The 19,543-nt window shown below is 45.7% G+C and overlaps 1 protein-coding gene across 1 annotated transcript in view; it reads right to left on the bottom strand.

Annotated features, from left to right (window-relative positions):
• FGF10 (fibroblast growth factor 10) overlaps positions 1 to 17,969 on the bottom strand; it is a 93,735-nt gene extending 75,766 nt beyond the window's left edge. Inside the window, exon 1 of the mRNA XM_044446349.1 lies at positions 16,814 to 17,969. Within this exon, the coding sequence (XP_044302284.1) occupies positions 16,814 to 17,213 (400 nt within the window). The 5' untranslated portion in view covers positions 17,214 to 17,969. The remainder of the gene's footprint in view (positions 1 to 16,813) is intronic.
• Positions 17,970 to 19,543: the final 1,574 nt, after the last annotated feature.

A 19,543-nucleotide genomic window follows, 5' to 3' on the forward strand; every position in this document is an offset into this window, starting at 1 on the left:
GATGCCCTGGTCCAGGGAATGTTCTTCAGGAGGACTCACCACTGCCTCCTTTGGGTGGTCTAGAACCATCCCGTCTCACAATGAGGCCCCATGAGCTATTCCCTTCCTGCCAGGTTTTATAAGCCAATAGGATAAAGGATCCAATACAGAGCTGGTTGCATGAAATTGTCCAAGCACCTTCAATGTCTTTGAGTTGTACTACTGAAACTTGTCCAAGAAAATTGGACCAAGCTGTGCTCTGCATATCTCACTGGATTCACCTGCTGCAACAAAGGACTCTAAGCCCCAGGAGATCCGAGAGATTTTATGGCAGAAGTGCACAGCAAATGTCTTGCACAGGGCTTCAGATGGATCCACAGAATTCTATGAGCTACTGTGTAACAAGTCCTAGGTGGCCCTGCAAAAGCTCTGTTGCGCAGCAAACAGAGAATTCAGTAGAAGCAGCATGATATTGTTTCTTCACTGTCCCTGAATATCTGTGAACATAAAGCGCACACCTTTGTTTGACTGCATCTAGTAGGAGTTCTTCTTCATATGCCTTCAAAGCCATCTCCCATTTTAAAACACTGCTGTCAGCTTTGGAAAGAACCCTAATGATCATCACAATCACATCCATTGGCCAGATCAATTCTGCATTCCATTGGGCCTGATAGGAGAGCCAGCCATATCAGCTGGAAAATCCCTTAGAGCCCTCTGAAAACTACCCAAATCCATTAGCCTCTATAGGCAGGCCATCCAAATAGACTTCCTACCTTGGCAGAGGGGGAAGCTGCCACATGTTCAAAGTTCAGCAGGTAACAAAGGGACCAGTTCAAAGGTCCTCTATCTTCAGATCACCTTTCTTATGTTCAGCTGAAGAAGATCAGCAAATCTCATGAACTTATGTAGGCCACACTGAATGGCTTAGCATTATATGAATTGCCCAGTGCTATTTTTAAGGGATTTGGTGTTCCTTTCAGAGTTTCGTTGCCTCCAGGATGAGTTGAAGCATGCCTCTAACTTCTAATTAACAGCAGCAAGAGAGGACCACTGCCTTCATGGCCTGCTTGTGGGCTTCCCCAGAGGCATCTGGTTGGCTACTGTGGGAAACAAGATGCTAGACCAGGTGGCCAAAGTCTTTATCTACACCAGAAATGTCAACAGACTTGTATGATTTAAACTGCTATGGCTTGTACCAAAAGTCCTTGGAACCAGAGTTAGGAGAAATGATGATTTGTGCAAGATCACTACATCAGAGATGGCAGGTTTCATGCCCCTGGGGGACACATATGATGCTGGCTGGGTGGCTGAGGCAGTGGGCACGGCAAGAGCTGGCATAGGGTGAATTACCTGGCTGGTGAATTACGAGCATCACTTCCTTTTCTTTAGGTTAGTGCAGGTAATGACTCATTGGGGAGCTGGTAGGAGTGCAGTTATAATGTGGGGAGGGTCACTCCCACCCACCATGCTTTTCCAGAAACTTGCTCTCAGGGAACTTACCTAGGGCACATGTAAGTGGCAGTGCATGGGTTACGCATGCGTGCCCTACAGAAAATTCTTTGGAAAGAAGGAATGAATGTTTAAACAGCTCAAGTATGTAATTCCTTAAAAGGACTCAATAATTACTATTCCATCAACCAAAGGTAAATGCCAAGAAACCTCAAAAAGAGTGTTTTTGACTAACTCCAAAAAAGAACTAAAATTAGAAAAGTGGAAAGTAAACAGGGGCATTTTCATTGAAAACCAGATACACCCAGGATCCCAGCATTTCAGCAGAATTCCTCCTTCCTAAAACAAAAAGGAACTAAACAAGATATTTTCCAATATTCTGAGGGTCTTGGAAGGTGGTGGGATCCACATTTATATTAAAGGTGTTTTCATCTGAATGTGGATGACCAGGTCTCAGTAGTGCTGTTGTAATTAGGAGAAAGGTTGGGCTAGATGTTCTCAGAGGTTGCTTTCAACTAGATCAACAACATATCCAGAATTGCAGGTGAACTAAATATCTAGAAGAATCAGAAGGTGCACACAACATTTTTCCAGCAGTTATCATTAGGACAACTGAAGGAAAATGTGGAAATGCCTCTGGCCATCACTTAAGCCTCATAAGGCAATATCAATGATGGACTTTTCTTGGGTTCTAATGGTTGAATTGGCAACAACTAGCATGGCCAGTGGTTAGGGGTGTCAGGAACTGTTGTTCAAAACATCTGAAGGGAACCAGACTGAGATAAGCTGAACTAGAGAATGTAACTATAAATAAGTGCCCACATCTAAGAAGCTGTTGGATCAGATCATTCTGGAGAACAAGGTTTACCAGTTGCAGTCGGGGTCACACATGAGTAGTGAGCAAGAAACATGTTGCTATGTGTGCAATCTTACTTAATACATACTATACTCAGAAAAATCAGAAACAGACCGTAGTGCTATCTAGTCTTAAGCAAACATGCATAGAAAAGAGCCAAGTTATGTAAGAAGAACTGCATGATCTCATAAAGTGGGGTAATAAAGGGGGAATCAACAGTACAGACTGAAAGTTAATGGATTTGAGAGGCCAGGAATGGAAGGAGAAAGGACAGAAGACCAATGACCTGAGGTTTTCGACTGACTGGGCATGAAGCTGCTGTTTTCCACCACTGTGATGCGCCTGCAAATCAGTTGTTGAAAGCATTCAGCCTTGGCCTGGATCCACAGCTCTGTGGGATCCACAGCAGGTATGCATTAGAACCAACTAGCTTCAGTGCCATTTACATGCACCACATTCATATAAGTGTCAGTGCCAGAGGGAAGCAGGGCATCTGACATTAACAGAAAGCAAAATTTGTAGAAATGGTGGAAGAGATTCAGGGGGAGGAAAAGGAAATAATATTGGGAAAACTGTGCTACATGCAATAAAGTCTTGCTTATCAAACCTAGAAGTTATGTACCAAATTAAAAACATGAAGTGGTTGCTTGTGGACCTTGCAAGGGGAAATAAAAAACTCTTCCCAAACACTATTTCCAGGCCTTTGTCTTCCTAGCTCGCAAGGATCTGAAATGAAATACCTAGTTCAGAGATACAGAAGGAAGAGATCAGCAAGAAGAATTTCCTTGTGTGTGTGGGAAGAAAGGTGTCAATACCTATACCTTTATTTAAAAGATATAGCTATCTTTGGTTGTGTTCTTTTGAAGAGAGGTAGGTAAAGAAAACACAAAACAAAGCACCTATCTAGAAGTGTGGCCTATTTTCTTTCATTTGTGACCCTAATTCAACAACTTTTATGGCATTCAGAGCTGCTCTTCCAGAAAATACTTGTGTAAAGCTATACCTAAATCTGTGGATGATTTTCACTTGAATGAAGGAGGAGAATGGCTTTAATGGAATGATTAGACAAGGCCTTGTTTTCATACTGACATCATGTGTCTCTTAACAGGCTATAACACAATGCATTGCACATGTCAGCAGCAGTAAAAAACACACAGCCCCGTTATCCACCTTACATGGGAATCTATTCCCCATACCCTCAGTGATTTACTGTTCCAATGAGAACAATGTGTTCAAAGAAAGAACACCAGCGACCCAATTTAAAAACAAAGAATGCCTATAAAACCATTATTTGAATGTGTGACCCAAGCCACATTTTACATGTCCCCTTATCTCCTGGATCACATTTGGGTAAAAAATATGGACAAATGTAATTAACCGAGCTTTAACAACCCAATCACTGGAGCAGCAGATACAGAATTCCTAGAACTTCAGCCAACCTCCTGAACTTCAGATTTTTTGCTGATTTATTCCAAAGACTTAGTGTAGTTTACAGCAAACTAAACAAAAGTGAAACACACACACACTCTCAAAAAGATAAGCTTTCCTCATGTTGTAATAAAAGCCATCCTGACCCCATAATATTCAAAAAGTGAGGTCTTCAAAGATCATTTTTGTCGTGTGACCATTTAGTAGGCTGGCAGTGGGTTGTATAGATTGATGGATGATGGGTTGGGGAATTTTGTGCCAGTGTTGGTCGTGGCGAAAATTGGTGGTTTCTGTGCACAGGGTTGGCATCCCTCTTGCCTTCTTTTCTTCCTCCCACATGCCAAAAACACACAAACACACCATGTTCCTCCATTCTGCTATTTCTCAGCCATGCACAAGCCTACTCTTCTCCTTAAAACACACACACTGCTCTGTCTCTTGCACAATACCTTCCTCACACCCAGAAAGAGAAAAGCACAAAGCACACAAACTCACCCCTCCCGCACCCTAGTAGCTGGCCTTGATCCCACCGTGCCTCATTCCTCTCAGCGGCTCAGCTGCCCTGTAACCATCAGGGGCGCAGCTGGAGGAGTGAGGAAGCGGAGACAAGGCACAGGAGATGAGTCTCCCCAGCAGCTGTGTGGTGAGTTGGCTGGAGCAGGACTCGGCCTGGGGCTGCAGTTCAACTGGAATGGGCAGGAAGGCACGAGGGGAGGCCCTACTCATCTGCCTGCTCCCCATTCCAACTCTGTTCCAGTCAACCTGCTGGCCACCTCAGCAGCGACTGCATCGAAAGGGAGGAATTCAGGGACTTAGGGACCACTGGTGTGCTGCCGTCAAGACCTCTGGGGGCCATGTATCCTCCGGCTCCACTTGCCTACCTGCTCAATGGAGTGAAAGGCTGATGCGCTTATAATATTTCTTTATTCCTCATTCATTTTTAAATGTTCCTCATTTATTTCTCCTAGGTAAAACCGCCTCTGAAATGTACTGCAACAAGGATGAGCCAACAGGCTTTTGAACCATAAGGAACTCTCACAGCAAATCAAGTACAGAACAGGTGAATAATGAGAAGAGGACCATATGATGAGCCCACATCCTACTTGCTGGTTTGCTGTATCTTCTGTCCAGGTGGCTTCTTATCGTGCACTTGAAAACAGTACAGCACACACAGAGATGCTGCCAAGTAGAAAGTTGCCGGTTGTAGCTTCGGGTAGAGAACTTCAGGGCCCAACAGAAGGCACCTATGGGATGCATGCTAGGCTAGGAGAAGAAGAGAGGTGAAGTCGTCTGGCTGAGGAGCAGGAAGGGAAGGAAAAGGAAGTTGCCACAACAGCAGTGATTCTCCCAGTGTGTGGTTTGCAGGGATTATGCTTAAGAAAAATGCTGTTGAGCCTCTACAGCAGGGGTGTTGGGAGAGAGAAAGATGGCTGCTTTGGGCGGACATTCTCCAGCGCTCCTGGCTGGTGTCCAGAAGAATCAGAATCAGAAGAAGGGAGAGAGGCACAGGAGGGGAGTCTAGAAATGTGGGCCACCCCAAGACTCTGAGATAAGAGAAACAGAGGTGCTTATCTCAAGACCAGACTTCCCAAGTGGGCAGGCCGTCTCTAGAAATAACCAAGATGTACAGGAGGGGACTTGGAGCAGGGGACCTTCTCAGACACAGGTGAGGCTGTGGCTCTTGACCCATGGGCACATCATTATCATCAAAGGGGAATCCAATTAGAGGATCACCATGCAGAAAGGAGGCCTGCTCGTTTTCAGAAAAGGGCCAGGGCTAGGCATGCTCATAAGGAGAGTTCCTGCAGGCTCAGCCTAGATTGGGTTCAACAAACAGCTCTGTGCACGCTCAAAGATTTATTCTGGATGTTTGTGTGTTTGTGTCAATGCAGAATGCTTTGCAAGAAAAGCTCTCTGACTTTAAAGGTGCAAAGGAAGACAGCGGGTAGAGGAGCACTTTCTGGCCAAGCACCTAATTCAGCCTTGGAGAAGTGGTTGGGTGCCACATCCCAGTGGCAGGTGGAACTAAAGGTGGGACCCAAATACCTGCCTATTTCAGCTTAAAGTTCTTATGTCAGTAACTAAACCTTAGGAAAGGCATTTTCTTTTATTAGAGTGGGGAGGGGAGGGGAGGGGAGGGGAGGGGGAGTGTGTGCAAAAGCTGAGAGACAACCAAATTCTCAGCAAGTGGGCATGGGAGAGGAACCAGGAGATAAGGTATGATTATATGGGGTAACTCTGAAGGGCAGGGTTGATAATCAAGGTAGGCTGGCTGGGCTCAAGGGGCCGCAATTTTACAGGACTTTCCTGCGGAACAGCCCACAACAAACACGCGTGGAATAAATGCACAGAGTGGGACCCCTGCAACATGGCTTGTCTCTGACTTGACCGCTTTCACATGGCTTCCTAAGCATGGGCAGGCCATGCATATTTAGGCAGGTGTGAGAAGCTGTAGATGATGAAAAAGCCCCCTGGGAGACACACCGATTCTTGACTGGGTAAGCCAGTACACTGAATACCTTCAGAGAACACTCTCTCCTTGCCCAGTAAAGTCAGCCTGAAACAACAGGAACTGGGCTGGAGCACCAGGCCATGAGAGATACACAGTCTTAATATTGGCAAAATTCCTCTTACAAAGAGTAACACTTTCAATGCACATAACACATGCCAGGATCTGCGTGCGCCATCATGGCCACCTTTTTGCAAAGTGAGAAACATATGATGTTTGGCAAAGCGCCTGAGCATTAGTAAATTTACTCAGAAGTGGCCCTGAGTTCAAAGTGTAGTTTTCTTTCTAGTAGGTGTGCTTATAATGGCAACCAGTATGTGCAGTGCTAACCGGACTGATATAGGATTAAAAACCTTTGACGGAGAAGGATATGCTTACTTTGAACCTTGGAAGTCAAGGCAGGGACTTCTGAATTAACAGTGCGGCAAAAGTTCAAGAAAGGGAACTTCTGCCAATTTTGGGCTGGGTGTGCTCAGGGCTGAAATCTACCAGCACTTTCCTCATTTCTCTGCTACTGGTGGAGCTCCCCAGAATTCATGGCCCATCAATGAGGGAGCAAAATATGGTAAATAATTTCAGCTCAGATGCTGGGCATGGACAACAAAGAGACTGTAGAGCGTGCATATATATGTACATGGTGAGAGAAGCGTGACCCTGTATTTTAGCTCTGTATGTTGGCATCCTTCCTACACCTCCAACATCCCCTTGGCCAAACTCTCTTCAAAACGTCCAGGGAAAGGGATACCACATTTTTTCCTTGGCAGCTTGAATTCACACATTTTTCCTTTTAGGCGTACAACTAAGTTTATTATGCATACACATTTAGATGTATGCCAAAAAATGATAATGTAAATGTGGCAAACATTTGACAAAGAATTCTGGCAGGGAATTGGAATGAACTAAAGCTGCCTGTTGTGATAAACCTGAATCTGTTGTTGTGCAAGGTGAATGCTTAGGAATCACCAGAAAGGAGGGAATGAAGCACCAAAACCAAAACAAAAGTGGACAGCAGTTTGTATAACATTTGCATAGACAAATCTACATGTTCCAATGCAAATGTAAATAATTGCTCCTATTTAAATAGAAATACAGTAATGCACAAGACTATTAACAGGTGAATTGAGGACTTTTTTGCCTGTTGCCCAGGTGCTAAACCTGGATGTGCAATTTTTCTTGTGGTTCTTTGTATTGATACTGGAGTTAGGATAGCCCTTTAAACAGGGGACACCTTCAACTGGAGGACTGTCCTCTGTAAAACAGGATCCCGGGACGCCTTATAAAGTGTGTTATGTGAAATGGACCTGGTCTGCTAAGGAATGGCTCTTAAACATAATTCATTTTTTCTCAGTGTTTGAGTCAAATTTAGCTCCCGAGCTGTGGCTTAACTTTTTTTTTTTTTTGCTTCTTGTCCCATCATCCATGAAGAAATGGTTCCTTGGCTCCTCTCAGATAGCCATTAAAAATGTGTAGCAACTATGGCGTACTTTCCTCTCCCGCACAGGCCGCCTGATCCTGCCCATGATTTCTCAGATGCAGGGACTGCTGTGTTTAGTGAGACTAACTTCTTAATAAGTGTACAAAGGATTGCAGGCGTCTCACTCTCTGTGCCAAACATGCCTGCTGGAATCTGTTACTGAGGCATAATTCCCATCAAAATGTGTGTTCTTTTCCCTAGAAAAGACAGTCAGCTGGTTGAACTAGTGTGGGGCGCTCAACCTCCTTTGCGCCATATTCCTCTTAGGCTGTCGGGGTCTTTCTTACCAAATGTTTTCATAGCCATCTCTAGCAGGTGGCTATAAATCAGATTTATGAAGACAAAGACCCCTTACAACTGTATATTTTAATAGATTTATGATATAGCTACAGTTATGTGTGTGGAGGGTCTACCCAATGGGAACACAGAAAAAAGTAACAGGAGAGTGTCATGTAGACACTAAAGAATACAATGCCTTCCCCATTCATAAATCCAAATGCCCACAGTTTTAAGTCACTGGTTATAAATTATGTAACCTAGCACCAGGAATGACCAAGACTTTAAATGAGAAAGCAGTTGGTGTAAAAAAAAGCATACAACTTTCCCACCCAGGAAACAGGAATATCTGTTAGAAGGCACTATATAATTTCCCCATGTAATTTTTAAAATCTGTCAACAAGTTGCATTGATGTTTATTAAAACGTGAAAGGCACTAATAATGGGAAGACTTACTTTAAGAAAAGCAATTATTGTTTAATGTTAAAAAATCCCTTGAAGAAACATTCAAAGTGACCTTACAGAATTGCTTCTATTCAGTATGAAACAACACGCCCTACTTCTTCTGCCTTAATTCTACTTGAGGTTCTGAATCTGTATTTATTGCGCCATAATCTCATTTTATAAAATCAAAAAAATGATTGTATTAATCTTTAAAGCAGCTAAAATCTGATTATCATGGTAAATTAAGAAAATAAAAATTAAAAACAACCAAATGCTGGTTTTATACAATATCTCTAATCACAGATTAGATGCATTTGCTAAACCATCTAATGGAAAAATATGTAGCTATGTTTTACTAAATTTGACATATTCACCAGGACACTCAGACAACAGTTAGAAACCCGTATGCAAGATTTTTAAAATGAAGAACTGAATTTCTACTCGAGATGCAATTAAATTAATGGACATTTAAGTTTTCTCAGAACTTTATCAATATAAAAAGCAACTTATTATTTGCTATAATGAAACAAGTCCAATGAAATTAAAAGTTCAAAATTAAAGTGTTGAATCACACTTAAAAGAGTCCCACTGAAAATTAATTAATTTTAGGACTAGATTGTCCCATTGATTTTGATGGGATTACACTAAACACAAACCCAAATATGTTGAAGCTGAGCAGAGAGCTTACAATAACAACCAGCAACAACATCCAAACAGCAGATATAAATAATCTAGGAAGGTTTATTGGAACGAGTGTCTCGTAATCTGGTGCTGCATTGGCCAGATGCTGAGCTAAATGGCAATTCTGTTGCAGTCAGCTGGAATTTTCATGGTATCCCATAGAAGGTGTTAGTTCAAGCTCACCCTAAATGAAGTATTCCTGAGCAGTGCGTTGTGTAAAACTGGCAGTAAGCAGGGAACAGAATACAACTCTAGTGCATGAAGATACTGGGATAATGGATCTTTACATCAGTATTTTAGCAGGAGGATTATATTTCCTATCCAAGAACTACAATCAAGTTAAAAAGATTGGTATCCAACTTTTATTTTGGTTACCTGTTCTTGTTCACAGAACCCTTCCTAAAGATATAATACAAGGACTAGGGACCCTCGAGAGACACTGACATTTTTATATAACCCAGTCCTACGAAACTCTGTATAACCTGAAGTGGGCAATCTGTCCCTTAATCCCCAACGCTGGCCGTGCTGATTGAAGTTTATGCAAGTTTGTTTCATTTCACTGGATTCACTGTACTTTTAAACTGTCCAATAACTTAAGTTCTCTGGATGGTGTTCATCAAAAACATGCAATATGAACACTAAAACAAGAAATTTAAAATGCAACTTAAATCCAAGAAAAATCCAGCAGCAAAGCATAAATCCTTTACATCATAAAACTAGATTAAAAACAGGAGCAGAATACAGTACTAAAGGGATTTAAAAGCTGTTCTTAAAATGCCTGAGAGAGTAAAATAAATAAATAAATAAATAAATCTTCACATAGTGCAAAGGAAGCCTTTCTGAAGAAAACATTCCACAACAGGGTGCCACCACTGAAAGTGCCCCGTCTTTGGTAGCCAGCTACCTTGCCTTGTTTGTCAGGGCCGTCGGTATGAGAGCATCCAACAATGTCTAGGCAGAAATAGCATTTTATTCATTATTTAGTACATAACATATAAAAACATAGTATGAAAACCTTAAGTTTAAAGCAAAATAAAACTAAAGTTAATACCATATTTAAAGTACAAAAGTCTAAAAATGCACTGAGAATGCCTGGGAAATAGTCTTTACCTGGCATCAAAATAACATAATGTAGGTACCATGTGAGCCTCTCTGGAAAGGTTATTCCACTAGTGTGGTGCCACCACTGAAAAGGCCTCTTTTACCCACCTTACCTCAACTCACCTGGTGAGGTAACTTGAAGGAACAGATGAGTCTAGCCACCCAGTTCACATAAATGTGTTTAACAATACCCTGGCAGATGCTTCTTCTAGGGAAGGGCAGTCAAGAGGGGAGTAATATGGTACAGGGTGTGTGGGCTAAACCCCTTTTCTTTCTGTTGCTGTTCTACAAATATTCCTTCCCAAGGAAGTTCTTCCCACCAGAGTTCTGGATACATGTTAAACTCAGGAGGAGAAAACCATATGGGATGTGAGGAGTTACAGTGGGAAAAATGGCTTCAGGATTCTGTTAAACACATTTATGTGTAATGGGTGTTTAAGCCCATCTGCTGAATAGCCCCTCTGAAATTCCTGGGACTTATGCAAAGGCTCTAGTCCTCAAGATGCTTATTGGATAGCAAAAGTGTACAAATGATACATACTTCAGGTTGTTACAATGAAGATGGACACATTTTTTTCACAGGTAGCCTTTATCGTAAAATTTCAAATATAGCAAAACTTCAGTCCTCTACATACTTATGTAGGAGCAGAGCCCAGTGAACTGAAAGACTGAGGAGACTATGCAGCTAGAATGGTAACGTAAAATTAAAATAAGCACATTTTATTCTGAAAAATCCTATTTTTAAAAAGGTGGATCCAGTCCCCAAACATTTCTTGGGTAGCCTCTAGATTGAAGCTGGAATATTTAGACTTGACTAATTGTTTCACACATGTTAGTGGCCAGAGACTTACAGCTGTTTTATTCACTCCTAGAAATGAACCTCAACAGCAAACTTTTTTCAGGGGGACCTTTGCAGCTGCAACACTGAGGTAAGAAGAAGTGCTGAGTGGTCAAATTTCAGGGCAAAGCAGTAACTGCAAAGAAAACAAAACAAAACCCAAACCATCCTACGCATATCTAGTGACAGATATACTCCAGCAATAATAAATTATGCAAGCTGCTGCAGACTTTTGACAGAACCACCATAATTCACTCCCATTCCTATTATCCTAACGGTATAGAAAAGGCAGAGGCAATAGCTCTGGGTAATGAAGTTGAAAACATTTGCCAAAGTAAACCTATATTTAGAGCTTAATATACAATATTTATAGAGTAAACCTGTTATGGAAATCTTGTTGATTTAATCAATGGCGTACAGGTTATGTTTCCTATCCTGCTTATTGTTTTCAGTTCTGTTCCTCTCATCCTAAGTGCATTTAGGAAAGCAGGTCCAGTTTAACTGTAGCTCTAGATAGAAAAAAATAATACTTTGCCCAAGTGGCACGGCACAATGCCCACACCTTGTTCAAAAAACCAGACTCTTCTTCACTATGTGTGCAAAAGTAGTACCTGGCAGGCTCGCACTGCATGGATTCCCAGGCCGGCAGGGCTGCGCGTGCAAAGGAGGAGACCCGTTTTAAAGAAATGGTCATGCGACAAGCAGCTAGGATCTTCTCGTTGGCCTTGCATCATACCCTGACTTACTCTCGAGTAAAGAGACTAGATGAGGGTCAACTAATCCACACTGCCAGACCAAGTCACGCTGGCACCTCCTGCTGAGATGGCTCCTCCACAACTGAGTGTGTGCTACTCGTGACAGCGTCCACTCCCTGCTGCCCAGCTGCCCTGCACCATGCCAGGGCCAGCCCTGGTCATCCATCTGATGGACTTGCCCCTTGAAGCCAACTGCAGCAGGATCTGCCATCGGATCGTGGCCTGACTGGAGCTGCAGCAGCTGCACTATCATAGTGCCAATGTTTGTGCATCAAATGGATGTTGAAGAAGGACGGGAGCCGGGTCAATGAAAACAAGTAGCAATTCTAGTGCACACTTTTTTCAGGGCCATATGGACAGGGGAAAAGACAACATTTGCTTTCAGTGAACATCCTCAGGCTGAATTATTCAAAGAGGTGGGGGCACTGGAGGAGGCAAAGCGCACCTGGGCAAAAAGCTAGCTAATCCAGGAGGATCAGATGGAACAGAGATCGTCAGTGCCCCATACCTTTATTTCAGCAAGTGAACTGCAGGCTGGTGGGGCAGATGCCTCCCTCTCCTCAGATATGTTTGAGCTTCATAAGAAAGATTACATATATATGGATTTTACATATATATGGAGGGGATCTCCGTGGGCACCAACTGATCAGGAAAGAGGTCTTAGGTTTGCGATGGATTACTGGATGAAAATGCCAACCTGTGTTTATCTCCTTTGGAAAAAAAAAGTAAAATCCATCTCAGAATGGTTAGGAAAGGGATAGAAATAATTCTGACAGTATCACAGTACCTTTCTATAAATTGATAGTGCACTTGAGTGCTGTGTAAAATTCTGCTCACCGCAAGTTAAACAGAAGATTATAGAGTTGGAGATGATGCAGGAAGAGGAAAAGCAACTTGCCTGTGAGATGGCAACATCTAGGGCATTTAGGCTTACAAAAATGGTAAGTGGGGGAAGTGACAGAGGTGTATTGAATTGTGCAAGGAGTAGGGGGAAGTACACTCATGTAATAATAGTACCGGTGGCTATCAAGTACAGCTGAATAGATAACAAGGAGAAGTACCTCTGCAGAGCCTGTAGTCTAACTAGTAATCGGCCAGCCCAAGATGTAGGGGTGGCTACCTACCTGAACAGATTAACCTGAACAGGTAGGAAGTGCTTGTGGCAGGGCATACTGCTTCCAGTGTCGGAGCGCCTTTGCATTTGAATACCAATGCCTAGGGCACAGGAGCTGGAAGGATGTGCTGTGCTCCTGTACTGCTTGTGGGCTTCTCATCGGTATCTGTGGTATTGGCCACTGTAGCAATGGTGAGCTAGACTGGCCTTTGGTTTCGTCCAACATGGTGCTCCATAGGCTCCTCTTACGTGAATGCACCTGTTTTGAACAGCGCTGTCAGTCAACTTAATTTGGTAACCTGCCCTTCTAGTTTTATTCTTTCTGGGAGAGGGGCAGATGGATGAAGGGGACACCAGATACCTGTTCCTTTTCCAGTTCTGTTCCTCCTGCTTGAGGGCCATCTTCTACCAGCTGCCCTGATGGTTGTTGCACTCTGAAAATTGTTTATTGCAATGACATTATTTTAATGTTACTTGTACGGCAGCATATGAATAACTGTAATAAATTTTTAAAAACTGAAGTAGGAGAAGAGATGAAGAAAAGAATCTTGGCAGGATAACCACAGCTGACTTATTTTAGAGTAAGGTGATGACAGATGGCAAAAACTCCAGGATAAAGATAATAAAAATCCCACACAGGAGGGTGGGGACCCCCCCCCCCCAGGTACATTTTCCCACAAAGACAGCAGTTAGCTGAGCTCCAGAAGAGAAGGTGACCAAATGAATAAAGGTAGCAACCAGATTTTTTTTTTTTAAAAAAAAAGGTCAGTGCACTCAGGTTCTTAGTAAATGTTTAGTAAGGGCCCACTTCTGCCACTCCAACACAGGAGTAACTGTATATGCTCCTTAAACTCTCTGTACAACACAGACTGAACAAACAGATATTGTGGTGTTGGGGACCCTTCAGCAGTGTATTTTCCTGGTGCACAGCAGTCAGAAGAGATGTGTAGCCAGAGCCATCTCTGCAGGGTACTGAGAGCCGGTGCCTCTGCAATACCAGCCTGCTTGCTTTGCACAGAGCCCCCAAGATGGCAGGGTTGTTCAGACAACCAAGGCATTTTGCTGCCTGAGGCAGAGCAAGAAATCTGCCCCCCCAGCCCGGCCCGGCCCGGCCCTGCAACCTCTGTCAAGGTACGTAGTACCTTTTCGTGGCACTCCAAATCAACTGCTTGAGGTAGGCAGACTGGTAGTAGAATCTTTCTTCAGTGCTGGCAATGCAACTGAAGGCATCCCACTAGCTTTGGGGGCTGAAAGGCAGAGTTCATGGCACCCAAAGCTTTTTTCTCAGCATCCCGCAGCTACCCCCTTCACCCCAAATATTTTCCCTAAGATGAGTGATTACCTAATGACAAGGCTGGCCCAGCAGGTCTACAAGGACAGGCCCCAGACTTTATCCACAGCAACACACTAGACAAGTATTTACCGTATCCCCAGTGCTACTACGACTCCCATATTGCCACACAGGGCCAGAAAAAGCACCTACCCGAAACCCGAGACACCTGCAGCAGCTCATTTTCAAACCAACACTACGGAGCTGACCTGATTTCACCTGATCCACCAATCCAAGAACACATATTGACCTATGATCGCTTTCCGGTGCTCTCTTTTCATGACCCACGAAATAAACAACACCCTGGACATCTATTGGCTTGTCCGCAAGGCGAACATGCCTCACTGCACAAACCGCCACCTGTGATCAATGGCACAGGCCCCGGCGGGAGGAAAGAGTCGAGTGCAACTTGCGAGGTGGGGTCACAGCACAGAAATGCCGCACTGTCAAAAGCACAGCCGCTTTACCTAACCAAGGGCAAGTCCATAGGCAGGTGAGGCTAGCTTTATAGCAGGTAAGACTAAATGTGAATAGCAAATAAGAGACGGGGCATCGTCCACACTTGCCCACCAACTGCACATGTTCAAAGGGTTTAAATTAGTGCTGCCTGTCGAGTGCAGGTGGAGAAGAGGCTTGAGCATTTTCTCAGGTGGTGCCCATCAGGTGGAGTCAAATTTCACGTGATTTATGGTTCAAGACTGGATTGTACTTTTCATTTTTTCAAAGAGAGACTCATCCAGTACCAGACAGATTGAACAGGACCAATATTCACATGCCCAAGCAACCACCCACAGGAACCATGACAAGAAAAGCAGAGAAAATTCGACTAAGCCAGCCTGCAATTCTTAAGGAAAGCACTGGGGCCAGAGGAGCTCACAAGGAGACCATGAACAGTTACCTGGCAGTAAATTCCATGAACACAATGGGGTTTAATTCTGAGTAGTCGAGCATAGGCTTGCTCCGGAGTCACCAAATACACACCGAGCCTCAAAGGCAGTCTAGTCCCACTAACGAGTCACCATCGAGATGCAATAAAGCAGCATGTTCAGACTTTTGCCTACCAGGGGCTTCCTCGGCCAGAACGCTGTTTATTTATTTATTTTCAGCAGGATGGAGTCACTTAAAATTATAATGAAACAGGCCGTGATTTACCGCAGTTGTTTCTACTGAGACTGTGCAGGCAAGAAAAATGACTAGAAGGTTACATTTCTCCAGTGCAGCCAGAGAAAAGAGCTACACGTGACTATATATATATATATATATATATATATATAGAGAGAGAGAGAGAGAGAGAGAGAGAGAGAGAGAGAGAGAGAGAGAGAGAGAGAGAGAGAGAGAATATTTGACTTTCAAAAAAGTCAGCGAGATGTGTGTGAGGTCTGGGTGACTCGGCACAGCCCCAGATGTTTTCAAGGTTCTCTCACAGATGCAATCTGAGATTCTTAAGCAGGGTGAGGGGGAGAAAGAGAGGACAGGATGCCACGAAGTTACACACACACACACACACACACAAACGCACACACTACTATGAATAGTGCAAAACTCAAAACTCGCCTAAGAACAAGGTGCGCCAGAGAGGTGTGAGCTGTCCAACTCGGGAAACTGATGGCGAAATGCAATCAGAAAGGTGTGCGTTTGCACGTGTGCGTGCGTGCTCGCGCGCTTTTAAGTATGCACCCGGTATGCCCAGGGCCTACAGCACGAGACCCGCAAGATTTATTTGCAGCGCTTCTCGCTTCCCCTTGAGGAGGTCGCCCTACATTTCTAGCGCACGCATCGTCTTCCGGCCGAACATCGCCAGAACAGCCCCACCTGCGCTGTCCGTCCCTCCGTCTCTCGAGTTGGAGAGATCGGGCGCTCGCCACTTTCCCATGCAAGGCTGTGCAGAAGTGCGAGAGGAAGCGGACGGACAAACAGCTACGGCGATCTCTCCCTCCCTCCCTCACCAGCCCACCCCCCGTGGGAGGAACGGCGTGTTTGGGCAAGACGTGCCGCTGCGGGAAGCCCTGGGCACGTTTGTGGGATGGATGCTGCGAACCCGGGGGAAAGTCACGCTTCCCGTTATTGCGCCCCCCCCCCCGCCTGCCCTCCTCTTCCAGCGCGACTCTTTCCGCTCCGAAAGAGCAGGGAAAGTGCCCGGGCGAGGAGCGCGCGCGCGTGGCGGCGGCGAAGGGGGGGGGGAGGGATGCATTCAGAGGTAAGTCAGGGCGATGCAAAAGAGGAAGACACACCTTTACCAAATCAAACCGCCTCACCTTTTGAACAATTCCCTTTAGCAAGGTCTAGAACCTACCCCACGCCCGCCGCACCGGAAGGCAACGTTCCAGCCCTTGGAACGTCCCACTGGCGAGAGGGCCTCTGAACGCGTGCAAAGTGCTTCTCTCCTTCCCTTCTTCAGCAAAGCAGAAATCACGACCAGCTCCTTTGCACCGACCTCGGGCGAGAGAGAAGAGTCCGAGACCGCCGCCGCCGCCGCCGCCCCGACCCGACCCCCCCCCCAAGTGTCTTCTCCCCGCCTCGGCACTGGAAGGAAAAACAGAGAGATGGGCGAGGGGTCAGAGGGATCGCAGCGTACTTACTGTACGGGCAGTTATCCTTCTTGGTGCCTTTGACGCTGCCGTCCTGGCCGATCTGGAGGAAGAACTTGTTGTGGGAATAGAGCTTCCTCCAGCGCACGTCTCCGCGGAGGTGATCGTAGCTCCGCACGTGTCTGCCCGCGCTGGCGGGAAAGGAGGAGGCGGCGGCGGCGGCGGCGGCGGCCGAGGAGGCGTTGGTGGCCTCCAGGAGCGGCAGGTCCCGGCCGTGCTCCTGGCGGGGGGCGGCCAGCGACGACATGACGAAGAGGAGCAGCAGGGGCAGGCAGCGGCAGCGGCAGCGGCCCCGGCCGGAGGGCGAGGAGGAGGCGGAGGAGCGCGGGGAGGAGGAGGAGGGCAGGTGGGCGCAGGCGGAGGCACTCCGTGTCAGTCTCCATTTGCACATTGTCCTGAAGCTCTGGGCGCTGGGAGATGATGCCTCATGAAAAGAAACATACTGGACGGGTGGCCACCGGGGAGGGGCGCGGAGACGGCCGGTGCGGAGGTCTGCTCAGGGCCCGCGGAGCTGCGATCTGGCCTGGCGGGAGGGCAGCGACTTCCATGCCGCAGGGGCGACGCCGTCCAGGACTCGCTTGCCTCCCCCCACCTCTCCCTCGGCTTCTTCCTTCTCCTCCTCCTCCTCCCCCTTCCTCGGCTTCCCTCCGCTTTGCTCCCCTCGGAGTAATCCTGCGGATCCTGCAAGAAAGGCTCGCCGGCTCGCCTTTTCCCCTGGCGAGCGGAGCCCGCCGCTTGGATGGCGAATTCTCCTTGCGCGCTTTCTCGGTCTCTCTCGCTCTGCTTGGTTTTTAACCCCAGGACACCGTCTCCCAGTGGGGTGGCCGTGGGAGGTTATTTCGCTCTCTTCCTCACTCTTGTCTGCACCATTTTCTTAGAAAGGCAGGCAAAGTCTGAAATAGAAGGAGGCGGAGGAGGAAAAAAAGAAGGAAAAGAAGAAAAAGAAAGCGAGAGGGAGAGGTGACAGGCGAATGAGCAGCAACGCTTGTAGCAGGGGAAAGGGTGAGCAGGGAGGGCTTGCTTTGCTTTTCTTCAAATCCGAATCAAACGCGGCAGCAAACGGAGAAGACTGGAGGGTGCCGTCCCGCACGCACGCCCAGCCCTTCGAAGTCCTGCACCTTGTTCTCGCCAAAGGCCGGCAACGCAGTTCGTCTCAGTGACAGCAGGCAGAGTTGGTTTCTCTTCTTCCCTCCCTGGAATCCTCCATATATATTTATATATATATATTTATATATATTTATATATGGAAATAAGGAGGGGGGAAATCAGACAAGTCCTTTCCTCCCCTGTCCTTGGGTTGCCAACAGGTTGGAAGCTGTATCCTAAATGCTCGCGATTACGACGCGGAGAGGTGAGACGTGCCTCTGGTGGTCAAGTTTTATTTGCAGGGGGTCAAGCAGCGGTGCTGGGACATTTGAAACCCCTTTGCAGCGAGTGCCTGCTGGGAGGAAGAAAGACACAGAGAAAGAGACTCCACCAAGTTCTGCCTTTTTTTTTTTTTTCTGCTTCCCCTCCTGCAGCAGCAGCAGCAACAACACGCAGTCTTCAGCTAATTGCCCCTGAAGCAGTTCTTCTGGCCACCAGCATGGCTTGGAGACTCATTCTTTACTAATTTCCTTGTCTTCCAGGCTCAGCCAATCCCCTCTAGGGAGCCCCCTCCTCCCTCCTTATTTTAAAAAAACTTGTTTTCTAGAGAAGGATTTTTATTTTATGTTTTTGGCAGCGAGCAGTTGAGAGCCACCTGGTACTTGCTGCTTTGCTGAGTCTCTCTCCCTTTCTCTCCTCCCCTTGAAGAAAGGAGGTGGGTGGGTAAGATTTGGAAAGAGGAATACAGTGCAGGCAGTACACATCCTGAAAAGCAGTTTATAAGTCGCTCAGCATCTGTCCGTCTTCTGTCTACCAATCGATCCATACACCCGCATCAAGCGTTCCCTTTGCTTCCTCTCCTGCTAACTTCCCTGGAGGTCTCCCCCCCCTCTCTTTTCCCCTCTCCCATTTGGTTTATAATACATTTGTATTTTCTGGCTGAAATAAAAGGGTGGGAATCACACTTTTAAAGCATATTCTTCTTTTTGGCATCCCAAGATTTCTCACTCCCAGCTCTCCATGAAATTAGGCCCTAAAATGGCCAATTTCTAATTGCTAACACGACTCAACTTACCGAATCACGCTTTCGACTTCAAAAGAAAATAACAGGGGAAAGGGGGGTGGGGGCTTTTATTGGCATTGCAAAGGTTTGGCCATAAACTCTGTCTGTTTCTTTTTTATTTATTTTTTATTAATGCAATTTCCTTTACCAGAAAGAGGCACATTTTCCATTTGATTTTTTTCGAAGTCATCTATTGTTTTGAAAGGGCGGGTGGTGATTTATTTTCCGCAGAAGGTGCTGTTATTATCCACCCTTCCCCATGAATTTGTCATGTTCCGCAAGAGCTATTATGACAGATATACTAGTCTTTTCCTGTGATGATCCCTGTTGTTGCCAACACTTAATTGGGCTCCTAGGGTGGGATGTGCTAGATTTGAATACCTACCTCTATGCTAAAAGGAGATGAAAAATTGTCTCTCTGGACTCCCTGCCAATCCCCAAGGAAGAGGACTTCCCAATTACACTCTATTTGCATTTAACTGATAGAGTAGGTTACAAGTTGCAGCACCAGAACGTAAAAGCTATGTGCACGTTCACCAGTCAGCTATTGCAAGATGAGGACCAATGATTTC

This window comes from Varanus komodoensis, unplaced genomic scaffold, assembly GCF_004798865.1.
Source record: "Varanus komodoensis strain SLA01 unplaced genomic scaffold, ASM479886v1 scaffold5, whole genome shotgun sequence".
NCBI classification, from domain to species: Eukaryota; Metazoa; Chordata; class Lepidosauria; order Squamata; family Varanidae; genus Varanus; species Varanus komodoensis.